The following is a 19549-nucleotide window of genomic DNA, read 5'->3' on the forward strand; positions in this document are numbered from 1 at the left end:
TTCCCGATAATTTCACGTCCCCGTCACGATTAAACGAAGAGCCGTTTATCATATTTTCGTATTGTGGGAAACGTGGATGAAAGAAACGGATCGAATACCCACGATACGAGATACGCTTAAAACGAAATAAAAGTTCCAAGGATTCGAGTTCGATGACAAGTGGACCGATTTACATGAGAAACGTTCAATTTCTCGAACAATATTATAATTCTACCTTTCGCGTACTAACGATTCAACCCTCGAACGCGCCACTCGACCAGGATAAACGTGATTTTTATTTAACCTCGCAGATATTCCCCTTTTCAACCCTTCCTTCTTTTATTCTTTCTCATCTTCCGATTGTGCGTTCGTACGTCCGTCGTTCAAAAGATTATTTGAGTCAGCTGTGCTCCATTATTTTAAAATTCAATCTTGAACTTCGTACAGAATTATGGAATTTGTAAATATATTATGAGATGCTGAAGACCTTTCAGAGAAAAGCTATAGGCGAATAACAGAATGAGTTCCACTTTTTACAAGGGAGCAGTTTCATCTCGTGTTATAAAGGTTGCCTTTTCATTTGTGCTTGAAGAACGCGTGTTTTTCATATATTCTTCGATATTTTTTTAAATATCGCTCGTCGTAATATTCAAATATCGAAGATGTTAAAATACCTCTTGCTTTAATAATTATGCTTAATAATTATATTTCGTTTCCGCGAAACTGTATCAACTTAGCAGCTATTTTTAAAATACTTACATCTTGTCTTCGTTTTCAATTATGTCATATTCTGCTGCTTAGTCAGACAGTAACATTAAGATCAGAAAACCAAAAATATGTCTGCGATCTTCAAATATAAATCGCACGAAAATCGTTCATAGCCAATTTTGGCCAATTACAACACATTGAATTACCTGACTTGATCCAGGTATCTTACTAACTCAAATAACTCTACCTTAACTTAAGAGAAGAAGTTACGAATAAAAACGGTGGAGGCAAGAAAAATCAGAATTTCGAGAAGAATAGGCCAACAAATTTCTCGATTCAGTTCTCGTTTTTCCGGCCGAATCACGGCTCCGTTTCCTTGGTCATCCTCTCAGTTCCGGTCTATTAGACCGCTGGTGAACGACGTAGTCGCCATCGTCGCCGATCCACCTATAACGCTGACCGCACGAACCAACCCTCTTCTAGAGGCTGCCTCCCTCCTTGTTATTTGCTTTCTGCTCGAATCGTCCTAAATTGAGATTTTCCACGGGTGATTAGGCTCGTTCTTCTCAATTAGGAGGGCGGAACCGTGCTTTTCCCCGGCGATCTCGAGCCATTCGTCGCGTTCGAGGAAGTAGCACGCCGCGAACAGCTTCCACAAGGATTTCTGGTCGAGTGGAGAGGAAATTGTGGTGGAATTTTTGTTTAAAGGGCTAGAAATTTGGGTTTGATCGTGTAAATTGAAGTTTGGGAGATTCGTGTCTTTTTGAGGAGTAAATAAGAAATGAAGATGGAGGAAATTTCAGTTTGAAGGAGTAAAAGTCGTGTTCTATTTTATAAATTGTAGTTCGAAGGATTTGTCAGCCTTTTTTCAAGAGATTGTTGTAAATTGGAGAAGAAACGAAATACGATGGCGAGAATTTTGAGTTTAAAATTGAAGATTTTAATTTCGTTTTATATTTATAAGGAAATCGAATTTCCAAGATTGCTTTCTTTTAGAGGGATTATTGCAAGGTGAAGAAGAAATTATAATAGAAAATTCAAAGCATAGTTCTGTGAAGCAACATTTAGAAGATTAAATATCTTCCTCAATGATTTTTGTGATAATTGAAATATAATCGTAATAGAAGGAATTTTTACTTCAAAGATTACAGGTTTAGACGTAATTCTATGATGCTGATACTTGCAATGGAAGATTAGCATCGTGTCGGAACACCTCGATAAAAGTAACGAAGACACATGCGCCAAGGAAATTTGATTAAAAATATTGAAACTTAAATACTATTTTAGTAACAAAATTTAAAAAAAAATTCCATGTATTCTGTCGTTTAAAAAAGTCAACTTCTTGATCTGCTGCTTTTCTGAAGCATAAGCGTTACAGTTATTTTTCCAAAGCTTTCTGTATATTCAGTATCGTGAAATTCGTTCGTTAACCGTTCTCCTTTCTAAATAGGATTACATGGTAATCGAGAGGGAAACGCTCGAGAAATCATGAAAACCGCTCTAACAACAGAGACTGTACTGTACGAAGACAATTGCTTTCAGACTAATGCTTTTGTTTGACAAGCAACGATTTCGTTTCAGGCACACACCGAGCATGTACCCTATTTCCCCGGCAAGCACTGGTTTCCGAAGTCCATATCCCACGAGTTTGCCCATCACAAGTTCTAGTTTACCAAGGTTAGTAGGTGATCGAAATCGGATTTCTCAAGTTCATACAAACACTCTAATTTCTGTTACACATTACTTCACTCCGCGTCTCTATACGTCTACACAACTAATTTTACCGATGAACGTTTCAACTTGTATCCCGCAATAAACTTTCGATATTGCAAATTCAACTAACTACGCCAACCATCTACGTGATTAATTACGAATTATTTAATAATATTTGTAATATCTGTTTATTTTGAAGAAGCTTATATTGTTAAATTATTATTATTCCGTAAGCGGTGTTGACACGTTCAATTAACAATGACACTCGTAACTTTCTTATATTTTTAACCTCATCAGGGATGAATCTATTAGGACTAGAAATCGTTCGATTGTTTTTATATCTTCTGTAATAACTGTAGAATTAAGCAAAAATTGTCTAATATCCCTCAAGAGGTGAAAAACACTGAAACCATCGACCGAACGTCATTTATAAAATCATTGATACTACGAATGTTCACGAATTTATGTAAAGCTTTAAAGATATTGGGCTGTTCCAAAAGTTTCTTCCGTTTTTTAAGGAAGTAATGGATGCAGAATATTTTTTGTTTCATATTATTTTATTGAATTATGTATGATCCAATAGAACAAAATGGATGAAAAGTTTCAAGGTTCAAAAGTTTCTTTCGTTTTACAAGGAAATAATAGATTCACGACATTAGGTTGTCCCAAAAGTTTCTTCCGTTTTATGATTCTATTGGATCATACATGATTCAATAAAATAATATGAAACAAAAAATGCCGTGCATCTATTATTTCCTTATGAAACGAAAGAAACTTTTGCGACAACCTAATACAAAAATATCGAGAATATACATATAGAAAACTGTACAGGATATTGAAAGAATGAATAAAGTATTCGAAAATTTAAGTTTCGTTAAGTTAAGAAAAGTTAAGTTAGTTGTGCTCGTGGGAGTGTAAATTCGCATGAGCATTCGTAGTCTAATTATTACTGCGACATCGTAATAATCATTCGATAATCCTTCAGCGTCGCAAAAATTACGAAATTTTCTGCAACTTTTTTCAGTGATCTCTACCGGTTTTCGCCGACGGGTCTGATGCCCCCGCACCCTGGACTTAGTCCGCACGCACACGCGTTGGCGTCCCACGCACTGGTATCCTCGGCGCCGAAAACGGATCATTCCACCCTGGATCACAATCACAGGTTCGTTCCCATCGATATCTCAGCGACACCTACGTCCATTCCACCGAATCAAACGATATTATCTCCTTCAATAACCTTTTTCCTATTCCTTTCCCCCATTCATAACGTATAGCAGAACATAAGTATCGATCCTTCCCTACAATTGACACAGTCAAACAGTTCGCCGTTACCGTCTACTGATCGGAAAGATATTCCATCGGATTAAACCTTGGAGTAACTCTAATCGATACTGGCAATTAAATTGCGAATATTTATTCAATTTCATATTTTTGAGAGCATAATGAAAAAAAGAAAAAACAGAACCTCGGTAGAAAATTGTTTTACCTATCAAGTATTATAGAAAGCACAGTACTTTGCACGTTGTCTATACGTTTTTCGTATCGTGCGTAATTTTCCATCCTAATAATTTCAATAATTGAAAACAAATCAGAGTATACTTATAACGTATCAAGTATCGTAATTCGAGTGGAGTAACCATTCGGTTGATCTGAACGATCGGGGTTCGTATGAAATTTATGAGAGGAAGTTTCGAGGGGAAAAAACGAGAAGAAGCGTAGATACATCGATAGAAGAGCAGCTTGTCAAAGGTATAACACGGCTTTCTACAAGCCTGATGCTTTGATCGCATTCGCTGGTAAATATCGCAGTCGGGGGAAGCATTACCGAGACCAGTCGATAATTTACTGGATGCACGATGGATACGCCAGAAGGGTGAAACTAAACCAGGGGACTATCTCTCTTTTTCGTTCTACTGAACCAAAAACCAATATCTCTGGACGATATCCTCTGTGTACGATGATAACACGAATCCTCGAACGAAACATTTACCTACAACGATCTTTCATTGTCCTTCGATGGTGATAGATGGCGAAAATGAACATGAACGTAAAACAGACGTAAAATATTGGTAGAGGAAATCGCTTAATCGATAATCGAATCAACGTTCAAACGTAAATATGTGATGCGGTGCTCTTCATCGGTTGCTAACTATTTAATCTCCTTCCATTGATAAAGAAAAACGTTTCATCGGTGGATAAAAACAAAAGGTACGCTACGAACGAACATCAATGAAGAAACATAAATACACGTTCCCTTTCATCAGCTACTATTTCATATCTTTTTATCAATAAAGAAGACACTTCGTAAATAGACGAAGAGAAACACTATATTCGAACATAAACGTAAAAACGTAAATATATAATGTTTCCCTTTTATCAGCAACCATATCATACCATTTTATCGATAAAGAAAGACACTTTCACCGATAAACTTACAAACGTGAATATAATAGATGGTTCCTTTCCATCGGATATTATTTTATATCCTTCTATCGATAAAGGAAGACATTTCGCTGATTTACGTCAGATAGATGTCTATCTGGACATAAACTGAAAAACGTGGATATATATATATATATATATATATGGTTGCTCTTCATCAGGTACGATTTGATATCCTGCCATCGATAAAGGAAAACGCTTAGTTCGGCCCGTCCGTTGATAAAGAAGCGTCGACTGGCAGTGTATCACGGGTTGACGGATAGTTTCACTGACGACCATAGGGGGTAGCACGTCACGGGGTGTTCAACCCCTCGTACAGTCGTTCCCCCTTCACCGTCGAGCGACGTATAACACTTATTGAATGACTCTCTTCGCACAGCGTCTGCGCCTGCTGGCGCCGCCAGCACCGCCGCCGCCGCCGCCGCCGCCGCCGCCGCCGGTTATGTATTGATCATTACCCTCTTAAACAGATTTCTAATTTGCATTAGTACCCGGCCGATCGCCTGGCCCGAGCATCGTATACAAAGCCGCATGGTCGCGCTTCCTACATTCGAGGCACGCGTGTACAAGGCCGTACACGAGACACGCCGTGTGATCAGCTGGCAGCTGCTGCTGGACGACGAGGGCCGTTCTTGAAGAGGGGAGCGTCGCGTGCCGCCGAAGCGTCGGGACGCCGCGACGGACTTTTACGAGCCGCCTCGTGAACCTCGCGTGCTCTCTTGTCTTCCATTTTGACCTTCGATCCAGCCACGTGTCACGTGATTGAAAATCAACCGTTCATTTGATAGCACTAAATTTCTAACGTCTGTAGATGATCGTGATCTGAAAGGAAGAGACCTGCGAAAGAAATACACTGTAATACACGTGCTCTCGGCCTCCGTTTAAACTGGATGCTTCACGTTGGAATATCTACGCGGGAGTGAGACGAGGTCACGGATCGATCAGACTCACGTGTCAGGATCGCAAGAGCAGATGTCGAAGGTTTCCTCTTGGCGCTTGCATTTTCTTTTCGAATAAAAAAGGGAATATATATATACGTATATAAAGAATCGATAACGAAGATATATAATAAAAGCAGCTGATCCGTGGAGACTAAAGAGAAACTACCCTCTGTCCCTGTGCAGGTGGCATATATCGTTCCGTGTGGTGGTGGTAGTGGTGGTCGTGGTGGTGGTGGTGGTCCCAGGCAGAGAGAGTCGCGGCGGGGGTGTGAGGGTGCCGATGGTAGCGCCACGCAGCCCGCCAAAAAAAGGCATCACGCAGGGAAAGCGGAGAGAATGCAATCTTCACCCCCCACGCGCGAATTATACATCGGCGGATGGTAGGGTGTCGTTGCTGCGGAGCCATGAATCGCGATGATGGCCCCACGGTGCAGCCCTCCACCCCACCGCCCCTTCCGCACTCGCGGATAATCAATCGTCGTAACACCGCTCGGTGATTCCACCGACGCCAGGAACGACGCATTTTCGCTGGATGCGGGATAACACAGGGTGGTGGAAAAGAGGCACGACGCGGAAACAGACGGTAGTACCAACCAACAGCATACCAAACATACAGAAAGACGAGACAGATTCTCTTCTTATTTTTCTTCTATCATATTTTTGTAACACTGCCGTGTGCTCGTTCCGTGTGGAATATAAAATCGTGCCAGTAAAAGGGAGAGACGATATAACCGCGCGCGTGTGTCCGGAAGGAGGAGGCAAGCCGAAGGAAGGAAAATATCGTGTCCAGGGAGTAAGGTCTTTTTGGACAGAGAGAAACGAAAAGAATCATCGAGAGGAGGCTTTGTTCTCTTCTCTGCCTCTTCTTTTTCGGGGCTAGTGAGAACCGAGAGGACCAAAGAGCAAGAGAGACAAGGATATATACCGACAGCGGAGGGCCCGTGCACGAGATGCCGCCCCTGGAGACATTTTACCCTGCGATTCGACGCTCATGAATGTTTGAATGCCATCCGCACGACGATATGGAGCGATTCAGATGGACGATACGCGACGCGCAGACGACGATGAATAAGACGTGGCGTGAACAGTGCTTATTCGACTGCTTCCGGGTTGACGCGGTCACTACCGGTGTCGTCGTCTCGAACCAGGCGCCGTTCATGTCGGTGTAGACCTTTTGGGGGTAAATGTTGTGCGTGTATGTGTGCTGTTTACAACAAAGACTGTTCCGTCGAGATTATTCGCCGACGTGCGATACGATGATAGAACACGAAGACGCGAAGACTAGGAGCGTGGTGGAGTGTAAAGCAACGAGGGGCTGCGTGAATACCGATGTTCTCGAGTTTCTCGATCCTATTAGGATACGCGAGGCAACGTGCTCCTACGACGATGCTTGCAACACTGACGAATCGGCCAGCGGAAGGATGATGAGACGTTGCTCGAACCGCAGTGTCGATCACTGCGTGATGAACGTTCACGTGTACGGGATACTTGGCACGCGACTAAATAGATTAGAATAGAATAGCACGAAAAACGAAAGACTAGAACGTAAAACGGGAGAAAATAGAAAAAGGAGAATAAAACAGAGTAGAGGTTGTCACACGCGGTGTATCGCGGTTCGATGGATCAGTTTCGAGCGTGCCGGTGGGTATAAACGGGGACCCACGAGTGCGATGGAGCCCGAGTGTCTGGAGCCATTGAACCTGGTGATAAAGAAGGACGACAACACTGAGAGCGGGCCAGCGACCAACGTGACGATCGAGGAAGGTAGCAGCGAGGCATCGATCAACAGGATCGACGAGGAGAAGTGTAACAATCCTGATCCAAGCAAAACGATCGAGGAAAACATGACGATACTCCAGGACGCGATGAAGGCTGGCGAGGCAGGCTTACCCACGGCCGATCACAAAATCCTTACGGCACTCTACATGAGCAGCCTCATGCAGATGTCGAACATGAGCCTGCCAAGGAGCGTGACACCGCCTCCATACGGTGCCCAGCACAACTTCATGCAGCTGCTGGCAATGGTCGAAGCCAGGCATCGTATGTGGCAACAGATGAACTGGCCACTGCCGCAGAACTTCCCCAGGAACCCGTTGACCTTGCCCGCCCAGCCGTATTTTGATGGGCCTACGACGAATCTCACGGAGCAACTGTGCAATTCCCAGAACTCCACGCCGACCTTTCCCCTATCCTGCACGAAACCCGACCAACAACCCCTGAACCGCGACTCGAAGCAGCCTTACTTCAAACGGTAACGATGGGGATGTTTGATGAAATACAAATTGCTTGTAGATTGATATCCAAATGGGGCAGAGAGAAACGAGGAATTTAGTTTGTTTACTACTGGATGGAAAGGGATTTTGAACGATGATAATGATCTTGGAATGATGGGAATTTCTAACATTTCCTCGTTCAACCCCTTGTTAGCGTAATAAGATAAATAAAAATTCAAGATGAACGGTTCAGAAAATAAAAGAAAAGAAATTGCATAAATTTGAATAAGTTTATGAACTTGAAATTTTAATTTATGAATTTTAATAGATTTTTATACCTATAGTATTATAAACGTAACGCAGTGATCGCTATTTCTCGTAAAAAATTAAAAATACGTGTTGTATCTAATGTATCAACGATACAAGAAATCTTCGTTATGAGCAATCACTTTTTGAATCTCGCTGTCGAAGCGTTAAATGAAAAACAGGATAAGAAATTTAGTGTTTTCGAGAATCGCGTCGATACAAATCTATAACAACGTAATTTTTTGGTATTTTGTTGATAGGTCTACGGTAGAACAGAAGAATTCCACGTCGTTACCGGCGGATAACGCGAAAGCACAGGACACAGGGCAACAGAACAATCAAGGTAAGGGCTCGTTTAACGGATCTGGGCTTCTGTGATCAGTTTACCGTTGATTTTCACACTGTAGAGGCCACCTCTCATACCCGTCGATGATGTTTGACAGATAAAAAGAAACCCCATATAAAAAAGCCTTTGAACGCGTTCATGCTGTACATGAAGGAGATGAGGGCGAAGGTCGTGGCGGAGTGTACCTTAAAAGAGAGCGCCGCGATCAACCAAATATTGGGAAGACGAGTGAGTAGTATGGAACTATACTTTCGTTGATAAGTGTTTGTATAGTATTGAAGAAACTGTTGCATCAGGGTTTGTACGATTTTCGAGTTCACTAAGAAATTTTTATGAAATTTATGTCTGTTTGATATTCCTTTTCTTTCAGTTCTAGTTAGAATCACGGTTGTTCCTGTATAGGATGGACCATGATTCGTGACACGAGGGTAAAATAAATTGAAATGGAAAAATAGCTTTTCGAAGTGCGAAGCTTTGTCTTGCAGGAAACTGACAGTGGAAAGTGATAATGATACAGTTACTAAAGCTATTAAATATAGTAATAATAATGCGATAATTGTAATTGGAATTCTATTAGCAGTAATTTGTTGATAGACCACTTTGCGATATTCTGTCTATTTAGCTTTTTAAATATTAAAAGGTAATCAGTCGAAACTGATAGTTGACTCTTTCGTATAAAGATTTCAAACGATGCATTATTTGTGGATTAATTTGTGGATTATATTGCCTGTGTAATAAATTTCGAGAGTGTAAAAATATTTAATCTGTCAGAGGAAATATTTGACACAAGAGAGTATCATTAATTACTCAAGTTAGTCAAAGTATCAACCATGAGCACGTACTTCCAATTGACAGAGTGACAAAAAGCTATTCGATCATTTTGATTTATTTTACATTACAGAAACTCGGTTATACCACGAATTACGTCACATTTTGTGTAAGTTCTATTTAAATTGCTGTTAACTATCATGAAATGTTTCACAAACAAGTTTCCTTCTTCTTTTTTTCATTTCAAGACTACGAAAAAACGATCTACATGTAAGAAAACTTTCAGAATAGTTAGTTGCTGAAACACCTTCCTGTATCGTTAGTAGCAATGGAAAACATTCAGAAATGTATTCGAACGAGCCCTGATGTAAAGCAGAAGCGCATCAAAGTCAAGATTTTCTTCCATGTTTCTTCCAAACGATTGTTATCCATGGATTATAGATCAAAAGGATTTAATAGAGAATAAATGTCACAAAGCTTTTGTGAGAATTCAGTAGAAACTAAGTGCCATAAAAATGAAAAAAATCACGTTGACTATTACCAAGAAAGGATTGAAGTTCAGGTGTAAATTGGAGCAACGAAATCGGTAATATTGATCTGGAAGTAAAATCTTGACTCGATGGAGCACGAGACGATCAGAATCCACAGAGCACCCGAAACCACAGAAGGTGTCTCGAAGGACGATCGAAAAGCACAAACAAAAAAAAGGAAAGAAAATAAAAAGTTGCATGCGTTTTGTTAACTCTTTCGTTGGATCCGCGAGATTGATAAAAAAAAAAGTATCAAAGCACTAACCGTATCTGCTAGTAATCTCAGTACGACTAGATAGCTAGATTAGAATATAGAATAGAGAAAAAGAGCATCGTAGGTGGGATCTAAGGAAGTGTCTCGTCGATGTAAAGAGGGGGTAGTTTCTTAGGGGATGGGTTCCAAACGAAATTGGGTCGGCACCATAACGAATAAAGAAAAAAGTAAATATGTACACTTCTCTCTTGGTGTGTGTATCCACTCTATGAGGGTAAAAACGAGTCGCTAAAGAGTAATAATAACAAAAGAAAAATACAGTAATACGATAATAAATTTCCTTTAAAAAAAAACTTATCGTAAAAAATGTACACGTGGAAAAAAAGGGACGTGAATAATGAAAAAAAAATAAAAGGGACACACGGTGCACGGATAGATACTGTGAGACTGTGAATCTGTGAATCTGAATTTTGGGGGTATGACACGCAGTGGCACTCGCTAAGCCGGGAGGAGCAGGCGCGGTATTATGAGGCGGCCAGGCAGGAGCGCCATCTCCATCAGCAACGATACCCCGGCTGGAGTGCCAGGGATAACTACGGATACGGCAGCAAGAAGAAGAAGAGGAAGAAAGAACGGTCCGCAGATCCCACCGGAGGTACCACTTTCCAGTGCTAGAACAGCAGGCCCTTAATAATTCATTATAATAATAATAATAATCATAATATAATAATAATAATAATAATAATAATGATATAATAATAATAATAATTCATATAGATTATCTATTACTGGTTGATATTGAAACGATCAAAGTCTCTTGTGCAAAGTTTCATTCTGGTTATTATCTTCTTTTTTTTTTTAATATTTTTTTATTCTAACGAACATATATTCTACATTATTTTTCGAATTTTTTTCCGGTCTATCGTTCTTGTTCTTTAAGTGTCCATTTTTTTTGTATTTGTTTCGTTTATGTTCCTCTTGTTTGTTCTCTTTGTTATATACATATATATATTTTTTTTTTTACTTTTTTTTCAATTCTTCGATTTTTCGTTCATTCATTTTTATTTTTTATATTCCGTCTTAACATTTTTCACTCTTCGACTCGTGCGGACTTTTTTGTTTTTCTCATTGTGTTCAAATGGAATACCGAGCGGAGCCCTGTCGAACAAACACACGGCGCCACGTACACGCGTGCACGCGCTCGCGTGGACCCGTGCGCCGGAATCCGCGTGCACGCGCCTACGTACACGTGTTATCCGTTCTTTTTTTTCGACTCGATTATATATTGCATATTATTGGGTTCACATTGGATTGTCTGTTGGGGGGCGGAATTTTTCTTGGCGGATTCATATGCGGCCGAATCAATTGTATGCGCGGCGGCGCAGCAAACAGGGAAAGAACGGAGTCTCGCGGCATGCGACCGATCATTAACGCAGATTCTTTTTTTTTGTGTATCTGGCCAAACTCCCTAAAGCGGTATCCGTTCACGGAGAGACAAAAGAAAAAAAGAATGTGAGAAAAAAAAATGGAAAAAAATATAGATGGAAGAAATGTACGTTGAACGAACGAACATAGATCGACTGTGATTAATTCGAACGAGAGCGATGACGTACGATGATGATGCGAGGAGCCTTAGGTACGGGATGTCTGGTAGAGCCCCGAGGAGGAATCCGATTCCCGATCGATTTTCTCTTCACGATCATTTCGAACGGGACAGCAGTGTTTTCCTTCTTGGTCCATCGAGACGTGTTGCGATAAGAGTGAATTTTTGGTCCAGCGAGAACTTTATGCTGATCCTCGACGTCCTTTCAACTATTTATCTCTCTACTATTCTTTCGAACGATTTGAAAATTTTTTTCTACGATCGTGAACGGTAAGTGAACACGTTTTGTGATCGTAATATCCTTTCTATCGACTCCTCTGAAGGACGTTGAGTGGAGGATATGAATACACTGGAAAAAGGGAAAGAAGTGAGCTTAAAATGTCTAGTTCTAAGGGAATGGTTTCGCTTTAAAAGCGGGAAGGAAATTACAATTTCTTTTTAAGATAAGAATTGTTTCGTGTGTTTATTGCTTTGAATAGTTATGCTCGTGTAGTGTAACGTGTGATTATATACATATGTATATATAGTGGAACTTTTTCAGTGTATAGACCAGCCAAGAATCCTCAGTTTCGCTGGACCCGCGTGTACTCGCGAACAAATCCACCGTATTCGCCGTATCGACGATTCTCTCTATCAGACACCCTGTATCCTCAAAGTTCTTCACGCTAAAAGTAACGATACGATGAGTAGCGATACAAGCGAGGGGGAGGGGAGAATCTAGGCTGTTCTTCTAGCACTTTAAACGGAAAGTAGGGACCCCAGTGTTACTGAATCTATGCTCGAGCAAAATAATGGCGGCGATGCGTCGAACGAGCATACGTAATATACTATATACAAAGCGCATACGAACGAGATAAACGAGATTTTTTATTATTTAACTAAAAGAAAAGATGCAAAAGACATATAAGCGAACAGTTTAAACAAAAAAGGAAAAAAAATACAAACGAAAGATGCAAATTAGGGTGGCGGTAGTAGCATTAGTGAATCTCTTTTTTTTTTCTTCTTGATTAAAAATAATTGTTTAGCCCACGGTTCATGCACAATTACAAATAGTGTTTGGTTCTCTCTCGGTAGTGGCACGCGCTAGGGCGAGAGGAACAGGCCAAGTATTATGAGTTGGCGCGACGGGAGAGACAGTTGCACATGCAGCTGTACCCTGACTGGTCTTCCCGCGCAAATACCAACCGAACTAAGAAGAGGAAGCGCAAACAAGACACAAACAGTGATCCTGGAGGTACCCACATGCCTCACTCCACACATTCTTACAAGCTCCCCCCGCCCCACGAACAGCAACAACAACTACAACTACTACTACTTACTACTATTACTACTATTACTTACTACTTACTACATACTACCAACACAGCTACAGAAATTTATTGAAATATATTCCCCCTCCCCTTTTTCAACAGCCCCCCACCCCCTCATTATTACATTATACTATTATATAATTATTATATACATTCTTATTGCTACACTACATTATGTTGCATGTTTTCCCCCCGTCTTGGGGTTTTGGGTCGATATATATATATATATTATATATAATACATATTCTACATATATGTATATATATATACGATTATATATTAATTATAATTATTACTATATTATATACATGCACACGCATATATACCTTCATATATACATATATATGTATATTTAACTTATATCTATTATTGTATATGGTCTTTCGTAATATATTTTTTAGTTCCTTTTTGTCTTAAATAACGAACGAAACATATAGAGAAAAAAAATTATATATACATACAAAAATAGATGGAAGAGAATTAAAAAAAAAAGATGCAAAAAGAAAGAGAATAATAAGAGAAAATATATAATGTTCGAGAAAAATAGAAAAAAAAAAAAGAATATGTAGTAATGAATGATCAACACTCGCGCGAGCGGGCGTGCACGTACGCATGCGCACGTGCGTGCCAACATGGTGTTCGACAGATTTCCATTATATATATTGCTCTGTCAAGTATATAACGGGAACAAAAAAGTAAATGGGACACGAGCGCATTCAGTACACACGTACACGCACATGACACAGCATTTATTAATTATTAATTACGTATACAACTTTGGGGACGCTGGCCATCTTGCATTTTTACAGGGACCTATACTCCGCAATCAGACAATCCTAAGCGTTTTTAATTTTCACTCAGTCTCTCTGTGTTCACCTATCTTTTTTCTTTCTTCTTTTTTTTTATTTTTCTTCCACTTCTTTCTCCTTCTTTTTCTTCCGCCTCTACCCTTTTTCTTGCGCTCTTGTCTTTTTTCTGTATATCTTCTTTTTCTTCTTCTTTTTCTTCCACAGTTCTCACTCTTCTTCTTCTTCTTGTTCTTCTTCCTTCTCCTCTACCTTACTTTTTCATCTCTGATACGCTAGTTTCGATTCACACCTTTACCTCTTCTTCATTTTTTTCGCTCGCCATCACCTTTGATCGTTTCAACATTGCCTGTCGACCCCTGTTAATTTTTTCTCTAATTTTTATCTCTTTTTTCTTTTTTTTTTTATTAAGATTGTACTTCGTTGACCCATTGCCCGCCTTTTTTTTCTTCGTTTTGATTCTTTCTATGGTCACCTCTAAGCAATCACTCAATTATTCTCGACCCTTACATACGAGTTGTTTCGTTCACGACGTTCAAGCGCTCGAACGTTTTTTCTTTATCTTTTTTTTCATATATTTTCTAATTTTTTTCTTAAACTTCGTTTTTTACATTCATCTTTAATATTTATTGTCTAGAGCTTGCGTTTTAATACAGATCACGACATTAATTGAGTAGATATGATCTTTGATCGTGTTTTTTACGCCGTTTTTAACGTTTTTACGCTGCATGCTATTTTTACTCAGCTTGACAAAATATCTCTTTTTTATTTTTTTTTCAATTTTTTTTATCGATTCGCAGGGTCCTTCTTCGAAGACTACAATGCTCGAAGTTGAAGTAATTCAAGGTTTCTCGTGTAGATCGAGAATTCACGCATATGAGTCACCGGAGATTTGTTTATTCTTAAGATCTTAGAAACATAGTAGATCTTTTATTGTAAACGACTAATAATTGATAAACTGAGAATCATAATGACGCAAGACAGAATCTGAAGAACATGAATTACTCCAAAAGCATCGTCCGCTTAATTTCCTAATCAGCAAAGAATTAAAATATCTCATTAGAATTTCCAATACCGAGACACGTCTTCAGAATTTTGTAACGATAAATACAAAATACTGCGTTACGAAAAATGATGACGAACTAATCGCTGTGATTCTCAGTCCATTCAGAATTCACCTCTCATTCTAGTAATTTATTAATCAGCCTATCAAGTGTCTGGTGACTTACGAATCGCAGTATGCATAAATCAACAATAATATCAAAAAATATTAATGTCTTCCGGGAAGGTCCTGCCTCACTGGTATATTGTCAAATTTCTGGACCATTTGAGCTTGAACTCGCAATTTCAAATCACCTTCCGATTCTAAGTAACCTCGACTTTTTCTCGATTCTGTAGAAAATCACGAAACTTCCAACGAGTAAAGCTCAATTGGTCGCGATCGTTCTGTTGCACGCATGACTAGTTGACAAACGTTGAATTCGTTCCGTATTCTCAACAAGTTTACATCGTTGCATCGGTAACGAGCCATTTCGCACTTTGCAAAGAGAATATTGCGTACAATATTCGTAGAATTACGAGGACGACCGTTGCTAATTTTTCAATTCTTTCCAATCAAGCAAACTCTTTGCTCTTGAAAATTCTCTTACAATTAATTCGCAAAACGATTGTAGATGATCGTTCTGTCAATTACCGTCATCCGTTCGATAAAACGAGAGAAATTCGATGATCCATCTCTCTCTCTCTCTTTATATATATATATATATTTGTATATATATATATGTAAATGTTATACGTGACATAGAAAAGAAAAGAAAACAAGAAAGAAAAGAAAAATAAGGAATAAACGCCACCCCAGCCCTTGTTCACAGCCGAAGATGCTGTACAGTCAGTTAATCGGTGCACGTTTCGCATTTTCTAGGTAACAACATGAAGAAGTGTCGCGCCAGGTACGGATTAGACCAGCAAAGCCAGTGGTGCAAGCCGTGCAGGTACGTGTGCATCGTGTAGAGGGTTTTGAACTCGTTGCTTCTTGAGAGGAGAATTTATATAACGTCATGTCGACAAGCTGCGCACGCTGTTCCGGTCGTGTGTACATACGTATTCGATCTTGAGAAGTGTTGAGAAGGAACTAGAAGTCTCACGTCTCGGTTTCATAGTAGTGTGAACACTAGAGGAAGTTACTTTTCTTTCTATGTGGTGAATGATGGTGAACGATACGAAATACTTGGCTACCGTGCACGAGTATCTTCCGTGGAATATTTTTAAAAATTTTCGATACAGCTTAGAAGTTTTCGAAAATTATTAAAATATTCGTGATACCGTTGTATGACATTTTTACAACGGCGTAAAATGAACCTTATTTAAGAACGAAGAGATGATTTTTGTATTAGATATGTAAATGAATTCAGTACCTTCGAATTTATAATGTCTATTTCAAGCGAGCATTTTAAACTGAAATATTTTTAATCCGAAGATGTTTGGTATATGAAGTTCTATGAAAATTCCAATTCCAATGACATTTTATATTAAATTTGCAATTACATTTTGCTTGTATATTCTGTAGATTGAGATTTATTTTAGAAGGCATCAAATTAATTCGTATAAATTAATAATTGGAGAAATTATATGAGACGTTGAGGTTCGAAAATAGAAGATACTCGTGCAGGTAGCACGGAGTAGCCGGGAAAAGATGTAAAATACAAGTTGACAAATCGCGGGCCATCACATTCGCCGTTCGAGACTTGCAACCCGGGCACGAAAACTAGTATCTCTCGATTATCACCACTTCTTACTGTTATCGTCTTCTACTCCGTTCCGTCATCCACATGTTATCGTGGAACTTGAAAAAAGAAAAGATGAAAATAATCTGAATAAAAAAAGTCCAAGTTTCGCCGCGAATATAATATTCCAAAAAAGAAAACGAAAGTGATGCGACTCTGATCACTTGAGGTACGAATCGGATGAAAAATAAGTATTCGAGTCCTCGCGATGAAAATCTAGCTTGTCCGTCATTTTCTCGGTGAGATAAAAAGGAAAGAATGTAAAGAGAAAAAGAGAAGAACGAACTAAAAGCGACCGTCAGAAAATGTGTCTTCCAAAAAGAAAGAGAAATTTATAATGATGATAGAATATAGAGAAGAATCGAAGAGATTGAAAAGGCGTATAAAGATGAAAAAAGAAAAGAGAAAAAGAAAGAAATTGTTTTCTCGCACGCTGCTGGATCGATTCGAAAATCGACGTCGTCCACTTGTACTTTGCTTGTAAATATCTCTACTAGATACCACACTGTAGTTTATTGCGGCATCACGAGCCACCCGTTTTAGCGCCACTATAACTTCCGTTCTCACTGTACGTAATCGCACAGTGCGCCCAAACGCCCCAACTGCCGGCTGGGTTTGTGAATCTCATGGACCTCATTAAAGGGGCGATGACGAATCCCAACCACTGTTTTTTACGATTGCAGTTGCAATTTTTCCTCATGCTGATCAAATCGTGTTCAATCAAAAATTATATAAACATCAAAAGGGAAAACATGATACGTCAGACATTTTTCTGGTTTTGTAAAAGTTCTTTTTGTGTAAATGTAATTTTTAGTTTGTAATTCTTGCGTATATTTTAAACACATGGATAGTTATAACTAGACTGTAAATTCATATTTTTATGAGTATAATTAAAGAAACAGAAAGATTGTTTTCTCTACTAGATATCGTAACGGATACTATACTTTAGATATTTTATACGATTCTGTATACCATGTGCTTTCTACATATTTTTCCACCTCTAAATTTCCTATAAATGCAAAAAAATCCAGTCTGGCTATAACATCAGTTATATCGTTGGTTTTGTATAAAACTTGATAAAAAAAATATCGAATCAAGCAAATTAGGCTTGTCATGTTTTTCCTGTATGATCTTCATATTATAACAGACGTATAGAAATGAAATAAAAATTGTAGTTTTGTCAAGCAGCACTTGGCTCTCGGACATTCCATTCGATCATGGTATTGTTCGTCTCCACTGTAGCTATCAAACCACAAAATACTTTTAAAACACATACCTATAGAGTACATCGTCGAGAGCATCTTCGACACAGTGGCAACCTAGTGGAAGCTTCATAAGCATGGACCAACTTGGGAGACATATTTTCTGATCAGATAGACCAGAATCGCTGACACGTTCGCCTCGTTTCGCGTCAGACAAATATTCCATTCTTTACGGATAATTATTCCTCGAGGAGCCAAAGTAATCCAACTTCATACGAATTTATCAGTAATTTATCGCTTCAATTTTACCAAATTCACCAATAAACAAATACCAAAGTAAATCAAAAAGTTACAAAAATTCTGGTACCTCGAACAGGAAACAATCGTCCGATCGTCCATTGTGTTATTCGCGGTCCAATAGTTTAATAATTAATCGTACAAGCGTGTAAAACGGAAAAGCGTGTAAATCGCGAGGAAAAACAGGGTTAAAAGAACGGAAAAAAAAAGAAAAAAAAGAGAAAAGAACAGAAAAAGAAAAACGAGCGAGTAAGCCGCGAGTCCGCTCGCGCAGACAGGTTTCTCGCGTGTCGACGGACTCGGGCCGATGCGTGTGGGTGACGACGATACGGTGTGGGATTAAGGTGGGATTAAAGTGATAACGTCGATGCGACGAGCGCCCCTTTAATGGCTGGTGGTTGGTTTTGGCAGCCCAGTGGAGCATGGAGCGGGGATGGGCATCCACGCGAGCATAATCCATCACGGTGTGGGAAGTAGCGCGGGGGCAGGGGTCGGGGCTGGAGGCGGTGGAGGGACGGTAGGGGCAGCGTCTGCCCCTCCAAACACCAACACTGCCTCCAATGCCTCCTCGCCTCAGCAAGAACCCACTTATGTTAATCTCTAGTCAAGCCTATCGCCTCCCTTCTACTGCAACACTTCTTCTTAAACAGTGGTCAGTCCCGACTTAAACCTATGGGCGTAGCTGGCCCTCGCTATGCTCAGCCAACTCTCCTCGTTGCCCGCAAAAATTCTGTGAAATAATCCAAAAATGCGGAAACACAAAATTAAAAAAAGAAAAAGAAATAAAAAAAAAAGTAGAATAGAGAATAAAAGCTATAGTATCGTAGTTTACAGATATTTTTTACAGAGTGTACTGTCCTTATCGAATGTACTACTATTTTTGACGTATTTCTTTTTATTTTTTTATCTCCCAATTTGTACTCGGATAATTCATCTGTTTTGTGTACCCTAGTAATTTGAATATATAATAATTTTTGGATTTATTGGGTAGTAGAGAGAAAGGAGAGGGTGACAAGTGTTGAACAGGAGCTGGCTGGCTGGCATAGTGAGCGGCGCAGCTAAGCTCTAATGCTCGCATTGTTTCTCATTGTTGTGGCTCTTTGCAGCTTATTATTGTTACATTTGATTTACCCTCGTTTAGTTGGACTTTACTCAGTGTTGCCCTTAGCATGGCTGGTCTGTAATACATATAATACATCTATATGTATATATTATATATATATATATCGTCTGTGTTTATATATATAAATATATACGTTGTTACGTACGTCCACTACGTGTAACCAAGATATATATTATTATTATTCTCTGTTTACAACAAACATTCTTTTCGTTTAATTGTTATGTTGTTCGGTTCGGAACGTTTGGCTATAGAGAAGTATACAATA

At 39.3% G+C, this 19549-nt stretch overlaps 1 protein-coding gene across 7 annotated transcripts in view; it reads left to right on the top strand.

The window, feature by feature from the left end:
• Positions 1-19549, top strand: part of LOC122566945 (protein pangolin, isoforms A/H/I/S) — a 283097-nt gene that overhangs the window by 254244 nt on the left and 9304 nt on the right. For 2 of the 7 annotated variants that reach the window (XM_043724926.1, XM_043724922.1), the window contains 6 exons: positions 2269-2364; positions 3425-3562; positions 8563-8645; positions 8746-8876; positions 10650-10815; positions 15801-15870. In XM_043724926.1, coding sequence (XP_043580861.1) covers positions 2269-2364; positions 3425-3562; positions 8563-8645; positions 8746-8876; positions 10650-10815; positions 15801-15870 — 684 coding nt within the window. Of the gene's footprint in view, positions 1-2268; positions 2365-3424; positions 3563-8562; positions 8646-8745; positions 8877-10649; positions 10816-12837; positions 12998-15800; positions 15871-18572; positions 18814-19549 lie in introns of those variants that run through there. The other 5 variants (XM_043724924.1, XM_043724925.1, XR_006316660.1 and 2 more) reach the window with 5 other exon arrangements.

Source organism: Bombus pyrosoma, linkage group LG4 (assembly GCF_014825855.1).
Source record: "Bombus pyrosoma isolate SC7728 linkage group LG4, ASM1482585v1, whole genome shotgun sequence".
Classification (NCBI taxonomy): domain Eukaryota; kingdom Metazoa; phylum Arthropoda; class Insecta; order Hymenoptera; family Apidae; genus Bombus; species Bombus pyrosoma.